General features: G+C 53.7%; 1 protein-coding gene across 1 annotated transcript in view; it reads right to left on the minus strand.

The window, feature by feature from the left end:
* Positions 1-26,322, minus strand: part of LOC139673811 (zinc finger protein 850-like) — a 685,564-nt gene that overhangs the window by 579,687 nt on the left and 79,555 nt on the right. Inside the window, 1 exon segment of the mRNA XM_071559630.1 lies at positions 1,737-2,688. Coding sequence (XP_071415731.1) covers positions 1,737-2,688 — 952 coding nt within the window.

Here is a 26,322-nt window from a genome sequence, read left to right on the forward strand (position 1 = left end):
TAACTCTGATCCCTCCCCCAGTATCGGAATTCTCCCAGAATAACTGAAACCTCCTGGAATACCTGATTCTTCCCCAAAAATCCTTTGATTCTTCCCCAAATACTCCAAAAATACCTGAGGTCTCCCAGATATTTCTGAATTATTCTAAAATACCCCTGAACTCCCCCCAAATCCCCCTGAACTCTCAAACAACTCTCAATCCTCCAGAAATACATCAAATCTCACCAAAAACTTCTCAATTAGCTGCACCCACTTAAACTGCCACAAAACATGCAAAGACCCCCCAAACACACTCAGAGCCCACCAAGGTCCCCACCAAACCCCCTTCTGGGGGGACCTTTCAGGGCACTGGTGGTGCTGGGACCCTCCTGGCTGTGGGTAAGGAGCTCTTGGGTGAGCAGGGTGGGGGTGGGAGGAGGGGATGGTGGGAAAGGTCTGAGGGGAAGGGGATAAAAGGGGTGGTTGGATTCCCACAGTGGGCGGGAGGGGAGTGGGACCCCTCTGAAAACAGAGGGGGCTGGAAACTGAGGACTGGGGACAACGGGAAAAGGGATGGGAGAGGTCAGAAAAGTGGGGAAAAAGGGAGGGTTGGACCTCCAAAACTGATCAGGAGGTGGATGGACACTGGGGGGATGAGTTGTAAGGGGTGGGAGAAGAGGAAAAGTGTGAGCTGTGACCCCCAAACTGATCTTGGGGGGGGGGCTGGGGATTGAGGGGACAATGGGAAAGGGGAGGAATAGGCAGAAGGGTGGAAAATGGGGATTGGGCTGACAGGATGGACAGTCCCATGGGGGTCTTTGGGCAAAGGGGGGATTGGAAAAGGGGGCTCTGGGGTGGCTCCCTGAGCTCCCAACCTGCTGTGGGGTGCTGGGGCTGCTGGAGAGGGGGAGGCACCCTGGGGCAGGGGGGAAAATGGAAGGCTTAGGGTTTATTTATTATTACAAGTGACCAGATAAAAGATGTCAAACAAAATTATTTACTACACAATATAAGTGCTAAACCTACCAGCAGTATAGTGTGAGACAGGACAGTGCACCATCCTAGAGCAACTGATGAAGCAATTCTACCAAAGCTATCACAAAAGAAAGAATTATTAAGTAGAGATCAATGGAACTCACCCAGCCCAAGGGACCTGGGGAGATCTCTGCTCTCAGCCTCAAGGAGTGACCTTGGTGGGGGTTCCCACCCTAAGGTAGGAATCTCCACACACACACCCCAAAAAGGGATATGTTGGAAGAACCTGCCCCTGTGAAAGGGGATTGGACCTTTAGAGTATAAAGGGATTGACTGACAGTCCTTTGACTCCTGGGGTTGCCTCACCATCAGGATGTTAATCTGGGGTTGAAACCAGAGTGGAGTCCCCTCAGCCAACCACTGACACATTTGCAAACAGGGCATCATTTGCTTGGACATTCCAATGAGGGATGTCCTGTCACAGGCCTAAAGCCATCAAATCCCCTCATCCCAAAGGATTTTCAAGGTCAGGTCTGTGTCCTGATGGATGTTCCTCCCACTCTGTTCACCCAGGTGCCTACAGGGAACCAGGAGGATGAGGAGACCACCAGCCAGGTGTTTTCCCAATGTGAGTCACCAGGAATGTTGGTCACCAAGACTCTACCCTAAGTGGGTCACCAGGTCTTTACCCAACATGGGTTACCAGGTCTGTGCTCAATGTGGGTCACTGTAGATCATTCAACATTGGTACTCCAATGGGTGATGGAGCTGGAGCAGCAGACGAAGCTCTTCCCGCAGTTGGGGCACTCTGAGGGCTTCCCTTATTGGTGGGTTCGTTGGTGTTTGGTCAAGGTAGAGCTGTCAGTGAAGCTCTTCCCACACTCGTCACACCTGTAGGGCCTCTCCCCAGTGTGGATGCGCCGGTGGGTGACGAGGTAGGATTTGTATTTGAAGCTCTTCCCGCAGTCGGTGCAGTGGAAGGGCCTCTCGTCTGTGTGTGTGCGCTGATGCTTGAGGAGATTGGAGCTGGTGTGAAACCTCTTCCCACACTCGGAACACTCGTAGGGACGTTCCCCGGTGTGGAAGTGCCGGTGGGTGATGAGGTGGGAGTTGAGTTTGAAGCTCTTCCCGCAGTCGGTGCAGCGGAAGGGTCTCTCCCCGGTGTGCGTGCGCTGATGCACCAGGAGATATGAGCTGCTGTGAAACCTCTTCCCACACTCGGAACACTCGTAGCGAGGTTCCCCGGTGTGGATGAGCTGGTGGGCAACGAGGTGGCAGTTGTATTTGAATCTCTCCCCGCAGTCGGTGCAGCAGAAGGGCCTCTCGTCTGTGTGTGTGCGCTGATGCAGGAGCAGATTGGAGCTGGTGGGAAACCTCTTCCCGCACTGGGAACACTCGTAGGGCCTCTCCCCAGTGTGGATGCGCCGGTGGGTGACGAGGTTGCATTTGCGGTCGAATCTCTTCCCGCAGTCGGTGCAGCAGTAGGGCCTCTCCCCGGTGTGTGTGCGCTGATGCACCAGGAGATATGAGTTGGTCTGGAACCTCTTTCCACACTCGGAACACTCGTAGGGCTTCTCCCCAGTGTGGATCTTCTGGTGGCTGATCAGGCTGGAGCTGCATCTGAAGCTCTTCCCACATTCCCTGCACGTATAAAGCCGTTCCCCAGTGTGGATGTGCTGGTGGCAGATCAGGTGGGAGCTCTGGCTGAATCCCTTCCCACATTCCAAACACTTGGAGTGCTTCTCCCTGGTCTGAAGCTGCTGCTGCACCATCAGGTCAGAGCTCTGGCTCAAGCTCTGGCCGCCTTCCAAGAACAGGCTTGGGTGTTCCTCCTCACAGCACACTGGGCTGGGTTTGGAGCTTCTCCTCCTGGGGCATCTCCATGGCTTTTCCTCCCCAGTGACTTCCTGCACTCTGGAGCTGTTCAAAACGGCCTCTGCCAGCAGGTTCTGCCGGGGGGATTTGTCCTCCATGCTCTCGGTGCTCAGCTCGGGGCCTGGGGCAGGAAGGAACAAGGACAGGCAGGGCATTTGCCTCCGGCCCACAGGGAAGGCCAAGGACATCCCCCCAAACCCGGCCCCGGCAGGACGGCATCGGCAGCGGGGTTGTCCTGCAGCCGGGGCCATGCTGGGCTGGAAGATGCAGCTCAAGAGAGAGGCAAAGGGGCACTGACTTCCTCCTCACCTGCCTGGGGGTCCCGGGGCATCTTCCTCTTCCTCGCAGCCTCCTCCTCCATCTGGTCAATGTCTGGGAAGGAGAAATCCTGGTCTGGGGGAAAAACAAGGTGTGAGTGCCTTGGCTTGGGGGATCCTCTTGCCCAAGTCCATCTCTAAAGTCACCAGGCATCTTGTGTCCATAAAAACCTCCAAAACACCAAAATTCAACCCAAAGCAACCCGTGATTATACTGGGAGACACTGGAAGTGCCTGGGATCATCTGGGGAATGTCTGGAACCATACTGGGGCTGACTGGGACCACAGTGGGAGCAAGTGGGACTACACTGGCAGGAAACTAGGACCATACTGGGGGCAACTGGGAGCAAGTAAGAGTGACTGGATCTATACTGGTGGCTACTGGGCATGACTGAGACCATGGAGGGACAGACTGGGATCATACTAGGAATGTTCTGGGGCAACTGAGTGGGATAAAACTGGGAGGACTAGGGAGAAATTGGAACCATGCCAGGGGCAACAGGCATCATACTGGAATCACACTGAGAGCAGCCAGGACCGTGCTGGGGTTGACTGGGAGATACTGGGAGCAAATGGCATCATGTTGGAGGTGACTGGGGTCATACTGCCTTGACTGGGAGCATGCTGGTGGCAACTGGGATATACTGGGACTGACTAGAACCATAGTGGGAGTAAAAGGAAGCAACTGGGAGCATGTGGGGGGCAACTGGGTTAATGTTGGGAGATACTGGATGCAGACTGGGGTCGTACTAGGATCATACTAGGAGTGACTGGAATCATACCGGGAGTATCTGGGAGTGACTGAAAAAAAAACTGGGGGCACCCTGGGAGCTAATGGCATCATACTGGGCTAATACTGGGAGCAAGTGGAACCATGTCGGAGGCAACTGGGATAAGACTGGGAGAACACGAGGGGGAGCTGGGCCCACGCTGGGGCAGACTGGGATCACAGTGAAGGGGATTGGGATCATACTGTGAGTGATTGAGATGAGACCGGGTTGGGGGGAACTGGGATATACTGGGAGCAAGTGAGAATATGCTGGAAGTTACTGGGACAGCACTGAGAGTGACTGGAAGGGGCTATGAGCAACTGGAATAATGCTGCAGGCAACAGAGAAGGAACTGGGACTCACTGGGGGCCATGTACTAAGACCACAACTGGGGCAACTGGAATCGTAGAAAGAACAACTGGGCCTATATCGGGGTACATAGTGGGAGTGTCTATAACCATACTGGGGGGGACTGGGATTGACTGGTAGTTACTGGGTCTAAACTGGGGCAATCAGGGAGTGACTAGGACCCTCCTGGGAGAAACTGGGATCACACTGGGACTGACTGGCACTATTACTGGGGCCAATTGGGACCATGCTGTGGGCATGTGAGATACAGTGGGAATAGCTGGGCTCATACTGGGAGTAAGTGGGCTCATCCTGGAGGTGACTGGGCACATACTGGGAGTGACTGGGCTCTGGGAAGCACAGAATGGGCAGCAGGGGGAGGACAACCCCCCTCCCACTGCTCTGCATTCCCAAAATCCTTGTTGCCACTTCCTGCTCTGGCCCTGAACACCAGATCTGCTCTGGGATCCCTTTCCCTGGGGACACCTCCCTGCCCTCTCCCCACATTTCTGCCTCTGGAAATTGGCACTTTGGAGCCCCATCCCATTGTTTTCTCCATCCCTTCCCTATTACTTTTGGGATCCTCCTGCACCTCCCTTTCCTGGGCTCTGGGAACCCCCTGTCCAGCAATTCCCAGTTTTCCAGGCCCCAGATCACCCTTTCTTTGACTCCGGGATCCTCCTCCCCCCCTTTCCTGACCATCTTGCCTTTACCAGCCACTGGATTCCCCTTTTCTTTGGCTCCAGGGACCCCCAGGCCCCCAATCCCAGCCATCCCAGCTCACCTCACCCCACACCCCCTTTCTTTGACTCCAGGACTCCCCTGCCTCACCTTTCCCACCCATCCAACCTCTCCCACAGTCCTTTACCCTGGCACCCCCTGGACTCCCCTTTTCTGGGCACAGAGACCCCCTGCACCCCCCAACCACCTCTCCCCAACCCCAAGTCCTGCATGTTCTTCACTTTGGGATCCTCCTCAGCCCTCATTTCCAGGCACTGGGATGCCCCTGCACCCCCTTATCCTGCATCAATATCCCCCTGCACCCCCTTTCCTGGCCAACCCTTCTCTTACATTCCCACACCCCACTTTTCCTTGACTCTGGGACCCCCAGGACCCCCACTCCTGCATTTCCCAGACATCAGGCACCCCTTTTCTGAACACTTGGGGACATCTTGAACCCATTTTTCTGGCCATTCTGGGTCTCCCTACGCCATGATCCCCCTTTCCTGACATCGGTGACCCCTGGACCCCCATTTTCTAAGCACAAGGTTACCCTGGACCTCCCACCCTGCTTATTCAAGCCCCTTCACCCCCTCTTTTCTTGCCCCTGTGACCCCGTGGAAACTTTTTTCCCCAGCACTGTGTCACCCCTGCACCCCTAAGATTCAGCCCAAAACACCAAGATTCAGCCCCCAAAAAACCTTGCCAGAAGGTCCTCCTCTCTGGTCTCCCCACTTTGGGGTTTGGGGAGTCTTCCCTGTCTGGGCTGTTGGGGGTCCCACATGTATTGGGGGTACCCCCTCCCCAACCTGTCCAAGAAGGGCCTGACCAAGGCACACCAACCCCCCCCAAGGGGGGTCCCCACATCCCCCCGCCCACCAAGGGGCTCTGCTGGGAACCGACACCGGCACCCCTAAAAACACCGCCCGGAGACCCCCCAATAGCCCCCAAGGGGCATTGGCGGCTCAGCTTTGGGGTCCCTCAAGTCCCACCCATCCCCCCGAACACAACCCAACCCCCCAGAGCCCCCCCAGGCTATTCGGGGCTCGGCTCGGGGGTCCCGCAGCACTTTGTCAGGGCCCTTTGCCGTCCCTGTGTGCAGCTCCGGCCCCACCCTGCGGCAGCCCCAGCGCGGGCTCCAAGGAGCGGCACATCCTGGTGCCCTTGGGGGCTTTGGCCGGGCCCATCCCGGCTCTCGTGTTCCATGGCACAGCCCGCACGGCCCTTGGGGGGGGCAGCGGGGGCACTGTGCAGTTTGGGGGGCCCTTTCTCCTTCCCACCCTTTTCTCCCGCTCACCAGAATACTCCTCGCCTGCAGCTGGAGCGCCGGACAAAGGAGGAAAAGGAGGAGCGTGGGTGTCCCCTCCCCTTGTCCCGGGGGTGTTCCTGGGTCAGCCCCAGCCACCCCATCGGCAGGGCAGGCCCTGGCGGGGCGGCCGGAGCGGGTTTAGGAGCAGGTGTGGGCACCGGGCTGAGAGAGAACAGGTCTACCCGCCGGACTGAACAGGTTTACCCACGTGGTCACAGAACTATGAGGGAACAGGTCTACCCGCTGGACTGGGTGAGAACAGGTCTAGAACAGGCTAAAAGAGAACAGGTCTACTCGAGGGATGGCGAGAACCAGTATGCCTGACGGACTGAGAGAGAACAGGTCTACCCGCTGGACAAAGAGAGCAGTCCTTGGTGGACTGGGGAAAGGTGCACCCAACGCAGAGAGCAGGTCTACCCGCCGAGCTGAGAGAGCAGCTCCACCCTCCGGACTCAGCGAGGTCTCCAGGACGTGCTGACAGAACAGGTCTGCCCAACGGACTAGAAGAGAGAACAGGTCTACCCGCCGGACTAGGAGTACCTGCTGGACTCGGGTGTGCTCAACGGAGAGAACAGTCTGTCCGCCAGACTGGGAGCACCTGCTGGACTCGGGTGTACCAAACAAAAAGGTCTCTCCGCCGAGCTGAGAGAGAGAACAGGTCTGCCCGCCGAGCTGAGAGAGAGAACAGGTCTGCCCGCCGAGCTGAGAGAACAGGTCTTCCTGCTGAGCTGAGAGAGAGAACAGGTCTACCCGCCGAACTGAGAGAGAGAACAGGTCTGCCCGCCGAGCTGAGAGAGAGAACAGGTCTACCCGCCGAGCTGAGAGAGAGAACAGGTCTACCCGCCGAGCTGAGACAAGCCGACCAGAAGGACACACAGAACAGTCTTCCCACCGGGCTGAAAGAACAGGCCCGTCCTAATACACGTGGGTCCCCCGGCAGCCGAAACAGAACCCTAAAGTGGAAAGACCAAAGAAAGAGAACTTCTGGGAGGAATTGTTTGGTTTTATCTCCATATTTTGGAGCGGGTTTTGGCTGAATCTTGATGTTTTGCAGTTTTGATATTTGTGAGGGATTGTCCTAGTTCAGCTGGAGGGACCAGCTAACCCTGTGTGGTGGTGATCAAACCTGTGTATTCCACCCCCTCTATTCATTCCCCAAGGACAATGGGCCATTAGCAGCAGCTGCCCAGGGAGCCATTATCACTTCACACCCAGCCTGAGGGGGGCGGAGCTGCTAATGGGCCATCAACAGCTCAACAACCCCTGGCTCCCAGAGTCAATCACCCATTGTGTGAGTCCCCGCCCAGGGGGAGGGACTGAGTGCTCCCTGAGGGTACATAAGTGGTGGGTAAGAAGACCTCAGGGCCTTCTCGTCGGATCCAGAGCAGCAGCAGGACCTCGACAGCAGGAGATCACCGCTCTCGCCCAGACCACAGCCCTCGCCTGCACCAACAGGTTTTTCTTTTCCTTTTGCTCTGGACTTGGGGGAGCCACAGGGGTCTCAGCACAAGGGCAAACAAACCCCCTTGGGTTTGTGCCCCAGGACACTGGGTTATACTGCTGGGGTATTGTGAGTTGAAAGCAATTTCCCTTGTGTATCAGTGTTGTTATTGTAATATTATTATTAAATTTTAGGTCTGACTTATAATCTCTCTCGTGGTGAGTTCATTTCCCCTGCTGGTTCACCTTCAAACCAGCACATCTTTTGGCGCCCAACGTGGGGCACGAGAGAGAAGTCAGAACTACAATTTCATTTTGTGTATTTGGGTACAGAAACTCCCTGACTACCATGTTGCTTGATGTATTCATGTGGATCGTGTATCTGGGCCTGTTCATATTTCGACACATGGGGAACCATGTGCCTGTTTTGATGCTCTCTTTAGTACCAGGGAGAAGAATCAAAATTGCTTTATTAATATACTATGTTTATGTTGTCATAACATCAGAAGCAATGAATTTCATTGTGAATGTATATTCAGTCTGGTCTGCCTGTCCTGGTTTGGGTTGTTACCTCTGGGGTCTCATTAAAAATAGCACCCAGACTGTGGGGAAAACAGGCGGAGATGGTTACTTCCACCTTTTCACCTCTGCTACAACAATCATTGAAAATATTGAGCTTCCTTTTGATGTTAGGGACAGCATAATCCTGCTGTTAGTGTTGCTTTGTCTCCTCTGTACTGTATACACCATGTTTAGGGTCAGAACTGGGCTCTCTAAGGAGACTTGCTGGAGGCCTGCCCTGGGAGCGGATGATGTTGAGTGGCACGGGAAGTGGGAAGATATGGGCCAGTATTTGGAGACCTTCTCTCCTCAAATGATCTGGAAATTCACCCCGGAACAACTGCAGGACCCTGCCAAAATGCTAAGCTATGTCAAAGGAAGATGCTCTGGTAGTCCCAGAGATATGCAGCTCACAGCAACCTGCTGGGCCCTGGCCACTGCCTACCGCACACTGCTTGGTGTGGTACAGCATCATCAGGAGGAGGAGAAAAGGAGCAAATCCACAGGCACCATGTCCACCCAGACCATGACTGAGCCAGAGAGGAAGAGAGATACATCAACTAGCGCCATGTCCACCCAGACCATGACTGAGCCAGAGAGGAAGAGAGATACATCAACTAGCGCCATGTCCACCCAGACCATGACTGAGCCAGAGAGGAAGAGAGATACATCAACTAGCGCCATGTCCACCCAGACCATGACTGAGCCAGAGAGGAAGAGAGATACATCAACCAGCGCCATGTCCACCCAGACCATGGAGGAGCCAGAAGGACAACAGAAACCGATAGCAGTTGCCCCTGTCCAGAAAAGAAAATCAAAGACCAAATCAGTTCGTATAGTGCATGACGAGGAAGAGTCAGGACCTTCATCTCAAGCAGAAGAAATGGAGCCAGAAATAATCACCCGGTCCCTATCCCTGGGAGAGCTGCGTGAGCTCCGGAGAGAGTTCACACGACAGGCAAATGAGTCCATCTTGACCTGGCTACTTCGAATCTGGGATGCTGCAGCCAATGATACAATTCTAGATGGGAGTGAGGCAAGGCAGCTGGGATCCCTGTCTCGAGATGTTGTCATTGATCAGGGCATTGGAAAGAGACAGGAAACTCTCAGCCTCTGGCGGCGACTGTTGTCAAGCGTGAGGGAGAGATATCTTTGTAAGGAGGACCTCCACGTACAGCAAGGACAGTGGAACACGATGGAACAAGGTATCCGGTGCTTAAGGGAATTAGCCGTACTGGAGATAATCTTTTCAGAGGATGAGAGATTCCCTAAAAGTCCAGATGGTGTCCAGTGCACATCCCAGATGTGGTTAAAATTTGCACGACTTGGGCCAGAAATGTATTCTCGCTACCTTGCAACATTGCAGTGGAGAGAGGGAGAAGACAAGGTGGGTGCACTGGTCAGCAAACTCAGGATTTATGAAGACACTGTCACTGCTCCATTACGAGCCCATGTCTCAGCTGTGGAAACAAAACTGGCTGAACTGGAAGAGAAGATTAAGGAAGGACTCTTCCATATCTCTCCAGAACAAACAAGAGTCTCTGCCATCAGAAGCAGGCGTCTCCCAGCTAAGGAGAAAGGGTACACTCCACGCGGCAATCTGTGGTTTTACCTCCATGAGCATGGAGAAGATATGAGGAAGTGGGATGGGAAACCCACCTCTTCCTTAGCAGCTCGGGTACGTGAATTGCAAAGAGGCACAACTAACACAGGGAACTCTTCAAGGTTGAAGGCTGCTCCGGTCTCTCGTGGGCAAGGCTCCAGACAGTATAGGAATGATGATGTTATGCCCGATCCTCTTGAAGGAACCTCCCGGTCATATTCACAGGGAGAGCGCAGTGAATACCATGACCAGAACTAGGGGGGCCCTGCCTCTAGCCAGGTAGAGGAGAGGGACAATCGGGTTTATTGGACTGTGTGGATTCGGTGGCCTGGCTCATCAGACCCACAGAAATACAAAGCTTTAGTGGACACTGGCGCACAATGCACGTTGATGCCATCAGGATACGTCGGGGCAGAATCCATCTCTATTTCTGGGGTAACAGGGGGATCCCAACAGCTGACTGTACTGGAAGCTGAAGTCAGCTTGACTGGCAAGGAATGGCATAGACACCCCATTGTGACTGGTCCAGAAGCCCCATGTATCCTTGGCATAGACTACCTAAGGAATGGATATTTCAAAGACCCAAAGGGACTGCGTTGGGCCTTTGGCATAGCTGCTGTGGAGACAGAGGAAATCAGACAGCTGAGCACCTTGCCTGGCCTCTCAGAGGACCCTTCTGCTGTAGGACTGCTGAAAGTTGAAGAACAATTGGTACCGCTGGCCACAGCCACAGTGCACCGTCGGCAATACCGCACTGACCGAGACTCTGTGACCCCCATACACAAGATGATTCGTGAGCTGGAGAGCCAAGGGGTGGTCAGCAAGACTCACTCACCCTTTAATAGCCCCATATGGCCAGTACGAAAGTCCAGTGGAGAGTGGAGGCTGACGGTGGATTACCGTGGTCTCAATGAGGTCACACCCCCCCTGAGTGCCGCTGTGCCGGACATGCTGGAGCTTCAGTATGAGCTGGAGTCCAAGGCAGCCAAGTGGTATGCCACCATCGACATTGCCAATGCCTTTTTCTCCATTCCGTTGGCAGCAGAGTGCAGGCCGCAGTTCGCTTTCACCTGGAAGGGGGTGCAGTACACCTGGAATCGACTGCCCCAGGGGTGGAAACACAGTCCCACCATTTGCCATGGACTGATCCAGACTGCATTGGAAAAGGGTGAGGCTCCAGAACATCTACAGTACATCGATGACATCATTGTATGGGGGAACACAGCAGGGGAGGTTTATGAGAAAGGAAAGAAGATAATCCAGATTCTCCTAAGAGCTGGTTTTGCCATTAAACGAAGTAAGGTCAAGGGACCTGCTCAGGAAATTCAGTTCCTAGGAGTGAAGTGGCAAGACGGGCGTCGTCAGATTCCAACAGAGGTGATCAACAAAATAGCAGCTATGTCCCCACCGACCAGCAAGAAGGAAACTCAGGCTTTCCTAGGCGCCGTGGGCTTTTGGAGGATGCATATCCCTGAGTACAGTCAGATTGTAAGCCCTCTCTACCTTGTGACACGGAAGAAAAATGATTTCCAGTGGGGCCCTGAACAACAACAAGCCTTTGAGCAGATTAAACAGGAGATTACCCATGCAGTAGCCCTTGGGCCAGTCAGGACAGGACAGGATGTGAAGAATGTGCTCTACACTGCAGCCGGGGAGAATGGCCCATCCTGGAGCCTCTGGCAGAAAGTAGCTGGGGAGACTCGAGGACGACCGCTGGGATTCTGGAGCCGGGGATACAAAGGATCTGAGGCCAGTTACACCCCAACTGAGAAAGAGATCCTGGCAGCGTATGAAGGAGTTCGAGCTGCCTCAGAAGTGATTGGCACTGAGGCACAGCTCATCCTGGCACCCCGACTACCAGTGTTGGGCTGGATGTTCAAAGGAAAAGCTCCTTCTACCCATCACGCCACTGATGCCACATGGAGTAAGTGGATCGCTCTGATCACGCAGCGAACCCGGATAGGGAATCCTAATCGCCCTGGGATTTTGGAAATCATCACCAACTGGCCGGAAGGTGAGAGTTTCGGATTGTCCTCTGAAGAAGAAGAGGAGCAGGTGACACGAGCTGAGGAGGCCCCACCATATAACCAGCTACCAGAAGAGGAGAAGCGATATGCTCTCTTCACAGATGGCTCCTGCCGCATTGTAGGGACAAGCCGGAAATGGAAAGCAGCTGTATGGAGTCCTACACGTCGAGTTGCAGAAGCGACTGAAGGACAAGGTGGATCAAGTCAGGTCGCAGAGCTGAAAGCTGTTCAGCTGGCTTTGGATATCGCTGAACGAGAGAGGTGGCCAAGACTCTACCTTTACACTGACTCGTGGATGGTGGCCAATGCTCTGTGGGGATGACTGGAGCGCTGGAGAAAGGCCGGCTGGCAGCGCAAAGGGAAACCCATCTGGGCGGCTGAGATGTGGCAGGACATCGCTGCCCGGGTAGAGAAGCTGAGTGTGAAGGTCCGTCACGTAGATGCTCATGTACCCAAGAGCCGGGCTAATGAGGAGCATCGTAACAACGAGCAGGTGGATCGAGCTGCCAGGATTGAAGTCTCTCAGGTAGATCTGGATTGGCAGCATAAAGGTGAATTGTTTCTAGCCCGATGGGCCCATGATGCTTCTGGTCATCAAGGCAGAGATGCAACATACAGATGGGCTCGTGACCGAGGGGTGGATCTAACCATGGACAGTGTCTCACAGGTTATCCACGACTGTGACACATGTGCTGCCATCAAGCAGGCCAAGCGGGTGAAGCCTCTATGGTATGGTGGACGGTGGTCGAAATACAGGTACGGGGAAGCCTGGCAAGTTGACTACATCACACTTCCCCAAACACGCCAAGGCAAGCGCTACGTGCTGACCATGGTAGAGGCAACCACTGGATGGCTGGAGACATACCCCGTATCTCACGCCACTGCCCGGAATACCATCCTGGGCCTTGAGAAACAAGTCCTGTGGAGACATGGCACACCAGAAAGAATAGAGTCTGACAACGGCACCCACTTCAAGAACAGCCTCATAGACACCTGGGCCAGAGAGCACGGCATTGAGTGGGTGTATCATATCCCCTACCATGCTCCAGCTGCCGGGAAAGTTGAGCGATGTAATGGACTGCTGAAGACAACCTTGAAGGCGTTGGGTGGGGGAACTTTCAAACACTGGGAGCTGCATTTGGCAAAGGCCACCTGGTTGGTCAACACCCGGGGCTCCATCAATCGAGCTGGCCCTGCCCAATCAGAACTCTTGAATACTGTAGATGGAGATAAAGTCCCTGTGGTCCATATGAGAGGTATGTTAGGAAAGACTGTTTGGGTTAGTCCCACCTCAAACAAAGGCAAACCCATCCGAGGGATTGTCTTTGCTCAAGGACCTGGTTGCACTTGGTGGGTAATGCAAAAAGATGGAGAAACACGTTGTGTACCACAAGGGGACCTAATTTTGAGCGAGAAGAGTTTGTAATGTTTCATTGTATACATGTGTATATATATGTATAGGTAAAAAGGGGGTTAATTTGGGAATGACTAGATGGAGTGGAATAAGGGGTGGATAATGTCCTAGTTCAGCTGGAGGGACCAGCTAACCCTGTGTGGTGGTGATCAAACCTGTGTATTCCACCCCCTCTATTCATTCCCCAAGGACAATGGGCCATTAGCAGCAGCTGCCCAGGGAGCCATTATCACTTCACACCCAGCCTGAGGGGGGCGGAGCTGCTAATGGGCCATCAACAGCTCAACAACCCCTGGCTCCCAGAGTCAATCACCCATTGTGTGAGTCCCCGCCCAGGGGGAGGGACTGAGTGCTCCCTGAGGGTACATAAGTGGTGGGTAAGAAGACCTCAGGGCCTTCTCGTCGGATCCAGAGCAGCAGCAGGACCTCGACAGCAGGAGATCACCGCTCTCGCCCAGACCACAGCCCTCGCCTGCACCAACAGGTTTTTCTTTTCCTTTTGCTCTGGACTTGGGGGAGCCACAGGGGTCTCAGCACAAGGGCAAACAAACCCCCTTGGGTTTGTGCCCCAGGACACTGGGTTATACTGCTGGGGTATTGTGAGTTGAAAGCAATTTCCCTTGTGTATCAGTGTTGTTATTGTAATATTATTATTAAATTTTAGGTCTGACTTATAATCTCTCTCGTGGTGAGTTCATTTCCCCTGCTGGTTCACCTTCAAACCAGCACAGGGATTTTTGCCTGACTCTCGGTATTTTGGAGCTTTTCATGGACACCACATGCCTGGTGACTTCTAGAGATGGGGAGCAGAGAGGGGCCATAGCTGAGCTGGGGGACCCCCGGCAGCCTGGAGAGGGGGCAGTGTGGAAAAGGGGGAGCCCCAGGGCCCTGAAGGGGGGCCTGGAGAAGGGGGAGCCTGGACAGCGGGACCCCTGTGCATTCGGGTGGGATGAGATGCCATCATTTTTGGTCCATGACTGGCCTTGCCACCTGCCAAGTGATAGAAAAGAAGAGCTTGTAACTGGGACTTGGGCCTTGAAGGAGAAACATTTTGTGTACACTGAGAAGTTTCCAGCTTGAATGTTACACATTGGCTGGTTTCAGCCTGGAAACCCCATGAACCCTCCCTGAACAACTGGTCAAGGAACTTGGAAGGTAATTAACAATGAACTAATTTTCCAGAAAAAATGCACAATTTTAAAGGCAATTCCCTCAGAGTAGCTGTTATTATATAGTTTAGAAGGCCTTGAACTGACTGAAAATTGCACTGGGCTTTACTTGCATCTCCAAAGAATTAGCAAATAAAGAAAAGAATGTTCTGAAACATGTAGGGGGTGACAAAAGCAGTGGATAAAACAAAGGAAGTGATTTAGAAATTAAAAATAAAATATTGGAAGAGTCTGGTGGGGAAAGAAAATAGTAATTGAATATCCTGAATAAAAAGTACTTAGAGATCTGGGAAAAAAAATAAAGAAATAAAGAAATAGTAGTTTTTCTCAGTGCAAAAGGTTTTTCCTGGATGTTGTGGGTTACAAATGCTGATTTGGAAGTTATAACAACATATAATTATAGTAACATTGTAAAATACTATAATAAGTCATAAAAAATAATAGAGAAATTAATGCAAAAATTGACTATTTTTGAACAATAAGTTGGTATTTCTACAGGCATTGAAAACATTGACACTGATATTTAACAACAAATGTGGTGCCCCAAATTTATCTGGGAGATAAATATCCCTTAACTCTCCCTGAGATCTCTGGGACAAGTCTCAGCACCATCTGCAGTCCCTCAGCTCACCAGCCTGACCTCCCTTGGGACTTCATTGCTTTGGTCCCCAAGCCCAGGGCTGAGGGCAGAGCAGCACCAGAGGAGCAGAAAGTCCCAGCTTGGCCCAGGAAACCAACACAGGGACTTGCCAATCATGCAACATAAATCTCCCATTTTCTACCAGCTTTTAGAATCCAAAAGCTTTGCCTGGGGAACTTTTGTCGGGACCTGTCGGGACCTGGATTGTAATGAACTTTTTAAATTTAATTCTTTTCAATGTTGATGTGGGACTGGGGGAATAACTTGGAGCAGCCAGTGACATCCACACCCTCAGCTGGTCACATTTCCCTGGGACAGAAAGAACTTCTCAGACTCCAAGTCTAAAATTACAGTTCAGGCATCAGCTTTTACCCACTGAGGTTTTCTCTCCTGGTTGTGAGGAGAGTGAAATTGGGTGTGCAGACTGAGAATTGATTAATCCTAATTAATATTTACACCCTGGACCTTCTCATGGCTGGAGCTGCCTGAGACAGAACACACATATTTTTGAGTTTTCTTCCTGTCACCCAGAAGTCAAACTGTGGAACTCAGTCCCTCAATTATCCTTTTCCATTGGCACATCACAGGTCTGAGACACCACCCCAAAATGTGGAGGGGCAGTTTTTAATGCCACACTTTTCAGTGCTTTCAACTGGGGTGAGGGACTGGAGCAGTTCTAGTAAGATATAATTATAATAACATTGTAAAATACTATAATAAAGAATATAATAATTCTGATAAATTCCTGTGTCAAATTGACTTTTTGAGTGCTGAGAGCACTTGAAAAATAATTTGGTATTTCTACAGATATTGAAAAACAGCCCTAAAACTACACTTAAAACCAGCACTAAACCAGCTCTTCAAATGGACTAAAACCAGCCCTAAACCAGCCCTTAAAGGAGCCCTCAACGAGAAATAAGTGAGCCCTAAAACAGCCCCAAACCAGCTCTAAATTAGCTCTAAACCCAACCCTAAACCCAGACCTAAATCCAGCCCTAAACTGGCAGGGGGTTTGAGCTGGATCCAAGGCCAGAGGAGGAGTTGGGTGTTTAACTAATTCCTCAAGCTCAACTCAAAGGATCCCAGGATTGTTTGGGTGGGAAGGGCCCTTAAAGCTCATCCCTTTCCAAGCCCTGCCGTGGGCAGGGACCCCTTCCCCTGGCCCAGGTTATTGGCACGTTTTCCTCTTTCCAAGCACTGAAGGATTTACAAGATTTCCAAATCAAACCTCTGACTCTCCAAAGTCTCGGCTCTGACTCTCCAAAAGGTGCCCAAAAGCTGCAGAACTGCAGGGTGTGACCCTTCCCCCCTAACCAGGCAGGGCATTTGGGGGTTGGAAATGGTTTGGGGGGTCTGTGCGGTGTTTTGGGGGTCTCTGGCAGGTTCTCTGGGGTGTTTTAGGAAGTTCTGGGGTGTTTTGGGGGCCTCTGGGAGAGTCTTGGGGGGGGGGAATCTGGGGAGTTTTGAGGGGCTCTGGCCGGTCCAGAAGGGGATTTGGGGCATCCTGGGGGAGTTTTGGGGGTCCCAGGTGGGGGGTTCGGGATCTGAGGGTGCTTTGGGGGGTGGGGGGTTGGTGGGAGGGACCTGAGGGCAGTCCCGGGGGGGCGGGAGGGGCTTACCCGGCTGTTCCACGTTCTCCGTCACGGCCCACACGGCGCGGGGGGTCCCGAGAAGGGGCTGCGGGAGGGACCGGGAGAGCTCCGGGGAGGGGACCAGGGAGAGCTCCGGGAAAGGGATCGGGGAGAGCTCCGGGACGGGACCGCGGGAAATGCGAGGAGTGACGGCGGAAATAACCAATAGACCCTCAGGACGGAAGAGTGACAGGCACAGCAGCCAATGGGCGTTCGGTGCTTTCTTCCAGCCCCGCCCCGCTGGGCCCGCCCGTCGTTTCCCGGGCGGAACTTCCCCGCCCGCCCCGATCGGCAGAAGAGCCCGGGCAGGGCCGGGCCGGGTTAGATGGGGCCGGGCAGGGCCAGACAGGGCCGGGTAAGGCAGGATCGGTCAGTCCCGCCGCGGTGCCCCGGGCGCTCCCCCCGCCGCAGCCCCCGCTCCGCCGCTGCCGGGCCGGGCCGGGCCTGGCGCTGGGTCGGGCCCCGCGGGCTCCGCTGCTGCTGTCGAGGGCCGAGGGAGCCGCGAGCGGGGCCGGGCTCGGCGCTCCGAGGGGATGGGCAGGGAGGGGCTGCGGGGGGCACAGGGGAGGCCGGGGGGGTCCCTGGGAGCCCGCAGGGAGCAGCGAGTGCCCTGCGGAGCGGCCGAGATGCTGCCCGGGCTCTGCCAGCAGATGGATCCGGGCCGGCTGAGGAGGGAGCTGCGGGACAGCTCGGGGGGTGCGGGGGCCCTGCCTGGGGGCGGCACCCACGAAAGCCGCTCTCCCTCCCTCTGCCAGCGGGCAGGGCAGGGAAAATCCAACGGAGGGCTCGGCCCTTGGCGTGGGGAGCGGGAGAGATCCCTCCCCGAGCACCAGCGCGGGCAAATCAGACTCCCAGTGGGCGTGGGAGTTAAATTGGTACTGCCGGAATGAGAGCAGGAGAAGGAGAACTAAACCCGACCAAGCCCTTCCCCCCACCCCTCCCTCCTTCCCAGTTCTCCTCCTCCCCCCTCAGCGGGGCAGGGAGCTGGGAATGGGGGTCCCAGCCAGTTGTTGGTGCTACTGCTCAGGGAGAGGGGTTGGAGTCCTTGCCCTGCTCCCCTGTGGGTTTGGGATTATCCTCTTTTATCCTCTTTCTTGATGCTGAAACAAACTGCAGAAATTTTCTGATTTTTTTTTCCCGTTTTTTCCCCCCAGCTTTTGGATACATGAGAAAATAAATCATTGTACCTCTATGAACAGGAACTGCTGGAAGGTTCCAGGGCCGGCCCAAAACTGGGCTTAACACCCAAAAACATGAAGGAAAAGGAGAGGACAAGGTTGGGAATTGGTGGTTGTTTCATGAAATGGTCCAAGTGTCTCAAATCTGGGGAAAATGTGAGTTTGGGGGGTGGAAAATGAGCTGGGGATGGAGCCTCTGTGGCTTTTTCCATCATGTGATTGGGTTTGGTTTCCTTATTAAACTGTCCCAGCTGAGCCCGTGGGGATTGGCATTTCCCCCTTGGATTGTGTTCCCCAGCCCAGGGTGGAGCAGAGTGTGTGAGCAGCTGGGAGGGATCAGCTGCCCCCGGGGTTAAACCAGGCCAGGGTGGGGGGTGCTGAGCACGGGGCTGGGACCCTCCCAGCTGCTCCTGCCCCGGGGACACCCTCAGCACCAGCCCGGCTGTGCTCCTGCCCAGGGCACCCTGGGCAAGGCAGAGCCCGGGGGGATGAACGTGCCCCGGGGTCCCAGCGCTGCTCCTGAGCAGGAGGCAGTGCCAGCCCCTCCCGGGGCCAGCCAGGCCTGGAGCCACAGCCTGGCAGCTGGGCAAGGCCAGCCCGCAGGGAGGGAGGGCTGGGGAAGGCGCTGCCACCCCTGGGGGGGCACAGAGGGGACAGGGGCACCCTCAGCTCCTCCTGTCACCACCTCCAACACCCCGAGCTCCCGGGGCCTGCACAGCTCCTGCTCCAGCCCAGGGCTTTGCCAGGATGCTCCTGTGCTCCTAAAATAAAGCACAGAGAGCTGATAATCCCCCCAGGCACTCACAGCTCTCCTCAGCAAAGCAAACTGATGCCATAGGAGTTATCCTTGTAATATTTATAAGGAAAAATAAAATAAATGGAACAAGGATCAACTGACACAGAGCAGAAATACCTGTGGCTGCTGCTGTCCAGTCAGTGGCAACTGCAAAGGGTTTCTGTACTTATTAAAACTCTATAAACCCCCCAAATCAATGCCCAGCAGGTGTTCTTACAATCACCACAGTAAATAAAATTATTCCCAGCCCCTGCACCTGGTACTTCCCCCACAGGTAAAGAGTTTCCAGGTGAGGACCCCCTGCCTGTGTTTGCAAAGGGAAGACCCAAAAGGATATTTTTCCCTGTCCAAATGCTGGAATTTTCAATAAGGTTTCACTGATGCAGCATTTTGTTCCTGTCCCTCATCCCCAAATCCCTCCTGCTCCAGGCTGCAGCTTGGGGCATTTTGGAGGGAAAACCACGTGTGGGGGGAAAGAGGTTGAAAAAAGGTGATGGAGGCACAGAAATGTCTCTCCCTTACAGATTTCCCCTCCTTTCCTCTCTCCCAGATTCATTGACTCCCACCCACCCCCAGGCCTGTTTTGGATCAAAGCTCCAGGAGATTCCTCTGGGTGGGGGCACAGCAGCTCCCAAACTCCTCCCAAGGGCCCCTCCAGCCCTTCCCCCACCGGCCCCCAGTGGGTCAGGGGGATGGAACCCACCAGCCTTCCCCACCCAGAACCACTTCCCAGCCCTGGGCAGGGCCTCTGCTCCAGGGAAAGGCTCCTTCTCTCTCCCAGCACAAGAGGGCAAAGAAAAGCAGCCCCAGCTCAGCCCCAGCTGTGGGTGCTGAGCACCAGGGTGGCCGTGAGGGCCCCGAGGGGACAGTGGGGACAGTGGGGGGGGGGGGGGGGGGGGCGGGCTGCGATAAGGACCCCTCGGGCTCTGGAATGCCAGATCGTGTTCAATGAAGGGGCATGGGAAAGGGAGAGACTCAAGGCATCCATCACTCCCCACCCCCAGAGCCCAAGGCAGGGTGTCCTGGGGCAAAGCTCCCTGGGGAGACCCCCCAAGTCCCTGCAGCCCCCCTGAGCAGGGGCAGGAGGAGCTGAGCATTCCCAAAAAAATCTTTGGGGGTCCCAGCATGGGGGGTGGGACAGCAGTCAATCAGAGCCTGGAGAAAAGCCCCCCCAGCCCCTCCTCCCTCAGTCTGGGCCTCAGTTTGCCCACCCTGAGAAGCTCTTGGGGACCCAAGGGGTGGCATTAGCCCACCCCCATCAGCATCCCCTCGAGTTCCTCTCCCCCACCAATCTGGGGGCCCAGCAGACACGACCCCCAGTCCCTGCACCCCTGGGATGGGGCCTGGGGGGTTTGTATCCAGAGGGAGGAAAACCAGGAGAAAGGACAAGGAGTTCCAGCACAAGGTACCAAGAGGAAAAAAGTGTTTCTCACTTTCCAGAATGGTGAAAATAAAAGATCAGGGTGTTGATTCTGAAGGCTAAGAGACGAGAATCAATAAAATATAATTGAAAGACTCATAAAATGTTGGAATCAATGAAATGTCAGGTCTATTTAAAAAAAATATACAAAAAGAGTGTTGTGGAACTGGTACACGCTCAGTGGAAGCCCTGGGGACTCCTTTATCCTGCCCTCTAATTAGGAGCACTTTATTAGGTTAATTAACCACTGATTCATTACTGTCTTTGTTCGTCTGACAGGCACAGGCCAGCACGGGCTCCACGGGCTGCAGGGCTGCTGCTCTTGCCAGCACTCAGGGCATTGGTTTTATTTGCCCCCAAAAGGGAAAACGGCCCCAAATCCCTTTGGCTGAGCGGAGGAGGGAACAGATTTGCGTAAGAAAGGACCATAAATCGTTTTTCCCCAGCTTTGGAAGAACAAACCAAAGAGAACTGAGACGAGACCCCCTCAGTCGGGCCCTGGAGCGCGGGGAAGTCGCGTCGCAGCCGCTTCGGCTCCGGCAGCGGCACCGCCGGGTCGTGACGGGGAGGGGCGGGCGGGGAGGGGGAGCCGGGCGGGGAATCCCGGCGGGAACGAGAAGGGGAAGGGCCCTGGGGGAGCCGCTCCGAGGGGGCCCCGCCAGGCCGTGGCACTGAATGAGCCGCCCCGCGGGACGAGCGAAGTGCGAATACAAAGCAGAGAATGAAGGAAATGGAACAGAGATCGGCACTGAGGGGGCCCGGCCGGCACTGACGAGCCGCCCCGCGGGACGGGCCCTGTCGGGAGTCACCGGAGGTGGGGGCGAGGTCTGAAGAGAATAAAATGCAGAGGATAGAAATAGTAAAACAAAAGATCCGCACCGGGGGAGTCTCCGCCGCCCGATAACTGAAAGAACTGCACGGCGAGACGAGCGAGGAGGAGCGGCGGTGAAATAGTCGCCCTGGGTGGGGTGCGGGAATAAAATGGAATAAAATAGAGAGAGTAGAATAAAATGCACTCAAAGAGCCTTCCCGAGTCACCTAAAGAGCTGCCCCGAGGGACCCGCTGTCGGGTGGTGTCAAAGGGCTGCACCGAGGGGAGGGCGAGGAGTGACTGAAATTAAGCACAGAGAATAAAATCAATAGAATCAAAAGCCGCGCTCGGGGGGTCCCCGCCGCCCCGGATCTAAAAGAGCTGCCCCGAGGCAGCGGGGACTGTGAGGGGCTGGTGACCGGCACGGAGGGGTCCCGGCCGTCCCGTGTCACTGAAGGAGCTGCACAGCGGGACAGGCGAGCTGTGAATACAATCGATTAGAGACAATAAAATAAATCGAATAAAAACCTGCGCCGAACGGTCTCCGCTCCGTATCTAAAAAGAGCTGCCCCGAGGGAGCGGCGGGGATGGCACCGTGGAGTTCGGACGGTGTTCGGTGTGCCCGAAAAAGCCGCATCACTGGGCGGGGACAGAAGGGCGGCACCGAGGGACGGGAAGTGTGAACGGAATACAAAACATTGAATAAAATACAAGTAAAGAACCGCACCGGGGAGTCTCCAGTGCCCCGTGTCACCGAAGGAGCCGCACAGCAGGACATACAGAATAAAATATAGCGAAAAAATATACGGAATGAAACATTTGCGACAAGGGGTTTGTGCCGCCCGGTACCTCAAAGAGCTGCCCCGAGCGATCAGCGGGGCGGCCCCGGGGAGTGTGAGGGGGCGATGAGCGGCACCGAGGGGTCCCCGCCGGCCCGTGACACCCAAAGAGCCGCCCCGAGGGACCGGCCGGGGCCGAGCGGCGGCAGAACCTGAGCCGGGAAGCGGCTGGAGAGGCGGAGACGAGCGGGGTGTGCCCAGCCGGCTCCGCTCAGCCCTCGGGCACCGGGGGGGCATCGGGGGGTTGTTCCCAGCCGCTTCCGCTCAGCCCGAGGGCACCGGGGGGACATCGGGGGGTTGTTCCCACCCGGCTCCGTTCAGCCCGAGGGCACCGCGCTGGGGCCGCCCCGCAGTTCCCAACCAGCTCCCCCAGCACGGCTCGGGCCCCGCCGAGCCGAGACACGCCGGGAAATCGCCTCCATGTACTAAAATCCCTTTTAATAAAGTGTTTATCCCGTGACCTGCCCGGCGAGCAGCCGCATCTCAGTGCCACAGCCCGGGCGGGGATTGGAGCAGCGGGGGAACCGCTGGCGGCAATTTCGGGGCACAACAGTGGGGTTGGGTCAACTTGGGCAGGTTCGAGCTGGGAGGGAAGCGCGGACAGAGACCCACGCGTGTCTCGAGAGCCCCGAAGAATTCCTGCAAAATACGCCCGAATTCCTCCCAGAATAGCTCTGAATTTCTCCCTCTCCGATATCTCTGAATTCTCACTAAATAACAGAAACCTCCTCAAATACTTGCGAGTGCTCCGAAATATTTGAAAGCTCCCCAGGTACTTCGGAATTCTCCCAAAATACCCCTGAATTCTTCCCAAAGCCGTCTGAGCTCCGCACAGGCTCCCACAGAGGCTCCTGTGTCTCTACGAGCGGGATTCGAGGGAGAATAAACAGAAGTTTCCTCCGAACGATTAAATTTACCCCCCGCCCCGAAATTAAAGTTTCATTATAATGATCAAACTTCCTCATTTTCTGCCTCCAATTAAACTTTTTGTTCCATAATTAACGTTTTCTCACTCAAACATTTTTCCTCCAATAAAGTTCCCCCCCCGAAATAAAATTTCCTTTCTAATTACAACTAACTGAAAATTAAACTTTCTCCCCATAATTAAAGAGTCCTCCCCAATCTTACTTTTCTCTCCCAATTAAAATCTTCTCTCTCCGAGTAAAGTTTTCTCCCCTCATTAAGGTTTTCTGCCTCAATTAAATTTCCTCTCCAGTTAGAATAATCTTCCCGCATTAAAATCCCGTTAATTACATTTTCTCCTTAATATTAAGTATTTCTCCCCCAATTAAATTTTGTCTTTCTAACCCCTCTTCTGGCTCCTCCTGGCCCCGACGTTCTGCAAAACCAAACCGAGAAGTATTCAAAGAAATAATAATTATTTTGATTTATTCTTAATGGAGTTTTTTCCTGGGGAATTTTCCTGCAGCTCCACCCTCCAGCTCCAGCTGCTTTTCAGCCCTTTTCCCAACTTTTCCAGCTTTTCTCCTCAGCTGGGGAGGGCAGATTATCCAAAAATGTGGATTTGGGGGTGCAGGAGGGGGTCGCTCTGCTCGGAGGGTCCCCGAAGTGACCCCAGAGCGGCCACGAGGACCCAGCGCGGTTCCCTCCAGCCCTTTTGATCATTTCCTTAATGTAAACCCTTCAAAAATAAGTGTTTTGTAACTAAATCACCCACTGCGGGTTTAACCACAAAGCCTCATTTATTTTAAATAGTTTTTGAGGTTTTTCTTGCAATCCGTGGCCTGACAGCACCAAAGAAAGGCTGTGGGAAGGGCAGGTCAGCACAGCATCTTCTGTAAGGGTATAAAGGTGACTGTGAGAGGAAGAAAAATAAGAATAAACTTGAGAGTATGGGAAAAAATACAAACTAAAAAAGGAAAAAAATGAAAAAATCAGAAAAGTAAAAACTGGAATGAAATATAAAGACATAATAAAAAGAAATTATAATAAACTTTTAAAAAATAAAAGTAATGGCATAGTTTTTCCTACTGGGATTTTGGGGTTATCCTCTTTTATCCTGTTTCCTGCTACTGGAAGAAACTGGGGCAAATTCCTACTTTTTCTTTTTTTTTCTCTTTTCTGTTTTTTTTTTTTTTTCAGGTTTTGGATACATGAGGAAAAAAATAGAAGTATTTTTACCTGTATAAAAAGATGGTGCTGGGCGTTCTGGGACTGGCCCTAAACTGGGATTACCACCCAAAAACGTGAAGAAAAAGGAGGGGACAAGGTTGGGAATTGGTCATAAAATGGTCCAAGTGTCCCATGGATTTGGGATTCACATTTACTCCGTGACTTTGCATCCCACAAAACTCTCCCCAGAGAGATTTTTGGAACAACTGGTCACCTCCATTCCCAGGAGAACCCCAAGGCTGTTCCAGGCAGGAACCTGCAGCCAGTGTGGGTTGGAGTGAGGGCAGGGCAGGAGTGGAGACGGGTGAACAACACACCCAGCACCCCCCAGGGGGGACTGTCCCAGTCCTGTTGGGATTAAAAACAGCTTTGCTTCATTTCAGACCCATTTTGTGCCCTGATCCCTCTCCCTGAGTTTGTGGGGTCTGTGCAAAGGTTTCTGTTCCTCTGGCAACGCTCTGCAGACCAAGGGCTGGGGGCACAGGGCACAGTGGGGTTGGTTATTTGGCATATGGGGGGCACAGGGCACAATGGGGTTGGTTATTTGGCATATGGGGGGCACAGGGCACAGTGGGGTTGGTTATTTGGCATATGGGGGGCACAGGGCACAGTGGGATAATAATTAATCAACAAAAATTTAAAAATGCATAATTTAATTAAAAATACATTTAATAAGTCGCAAGTAAAGAAATTATAGATTGGATTTATCTGTGAATAAAAATGAATTATTAAAATAAAGAAATTAATTAAATAAAATATATAAATATATGAAAGGTATAAAAATATATAAATAACTAGGAAAATAAGTAAATAACTAATAAAAAATCACATACTGAAAAGATAATCAAATACTTAGAATTAAAGTATTAGTAAAACTAGAATTTTATTTTATATATATTAAATTATATAAATAAATAAAGCAAATTATGGAATGACAATATAATCAAATAATTAGAATTAAACTATATTTTAAATAGTATTTTAGTAATATTCTAATACAATAACAATATTTTAGTAAGTATAATAATTATAGAATAATATGTAATATATTTACATCATAATGTCTATATTACTCCATGTCACTGAAAAGGAGGAGGAAGAAGAAGTCGAGGAGGAGGAGGAGAAGAATTTGGGGATGTACCTCCAGGAGCCCTTTCAGCACCTTCCTCTCTCCCCCCACAGCCCCTTCACACCCCTCGGAGCAGCTTCACCCTCGGCAGTGGCTCTTTGTGGCTCCTGCAGCCGCGGTGACACAAGGACAGCGACTCAGAGCCTGGAGGGACACGAGCCCACCCCCCTGCCGGGCTCTGCTCCTGCTCCAGAGGGGCCAAACCCCCCGTTATCCCGGATCCCAATGTCCCGGGGGCAGGGACAGGGCACTGACCCCCATCTGTGCCAGCCCTGCTGTGCCCTGGAGGGGCCCCGGTGAGTGACATCCCTCGGACCCTCTGCCCCATCCCAGGGGGGCTCTGCTTGGGGGGGCGGGTTCGGAGGGGCCAATGTCCCTGATGGGGCTGGATCCCTTCCCTGCAGGAAATGCTGGGGAAGAAAAGGACCTTCTGTGTCTTTTCCTGAGCTGCTGGTGGCCAAACCCCAATGCTTTGCCCTCCAGAGGGTTTGCTGCCCACCCGCAGCCTGGGGCACAGTGTTGGCACCAGCAGGTTTTGTTCTTCTCACCCCATTTCCTTGGGAAGGATGGAAAATACAGCCAGTGCCCACGGACACCGTGCAGGGCTTCACCTGCTCAGCAGGGCTGGGGGGCCCTGCAGCCCCCTCTGGGATCACTCCAAACATCCCCAGGGCTTGGCTTGGGGGTCTTCCCCTCCCCAGGACACCTCTGGGGGCAGCTCAGGGCAGGAGAGGGAGGGACTGAGCTCTGAGGCTCAGCAGCTTTGCTGGGACAAGTGAACAAAGAGGCACCTTGTGGCTTTTCTGGGCTCCCAGAGAGCCTTGGGAGGTTTCCTCGCTGAGCAGAGGGATGTTGGGGACCTTCAGCTGAGGCAGAGCATTAAAAGCAGAGCAGGGAGCACAGAGGAAGAAGAGCTGCTTCCTCCCTCGCTCCCAGTATGGTCCCATTGCAGGTCCTCTCTGGTTCTGGGCTCTGCTGGGAGCTGGAGGGGTTGGGACACTGGTCCTGGTGGGCATCGTGGTGTGGCTGCTGCAGGGACAAGGTGAGGCATCCAAAAGGGATAAACCCCCCTTGAGTCCATGGTAATACTCCCCCAAATCCATGAGAGCCCAGCTCCAGGCAGGGACTGGAGCAGATTCCCCCTGAATTTCCAGCAGGGAGCAGCTCCTGGGCAGTGGCAATTCCTGATGGGCAGGAGGGGAGAGCTGCCAGCAGGGGCTGATTGATGTGGGTTTGGG

The sequence above is a fragment of the Pithys albifrons genome, chromosome 7 (genome assembly GCF_047495875.1).
Source record: "Pithys albifrons albifrons isolate INPA30051 chromosome 7, PitAlb_v1, whole genome shotgun sequence".
NCBI lineage: Eukaryota > Metazoa > Chordata > Aves > Passeriformes > Thamnophilidae > Pithys > Pithys albifrons.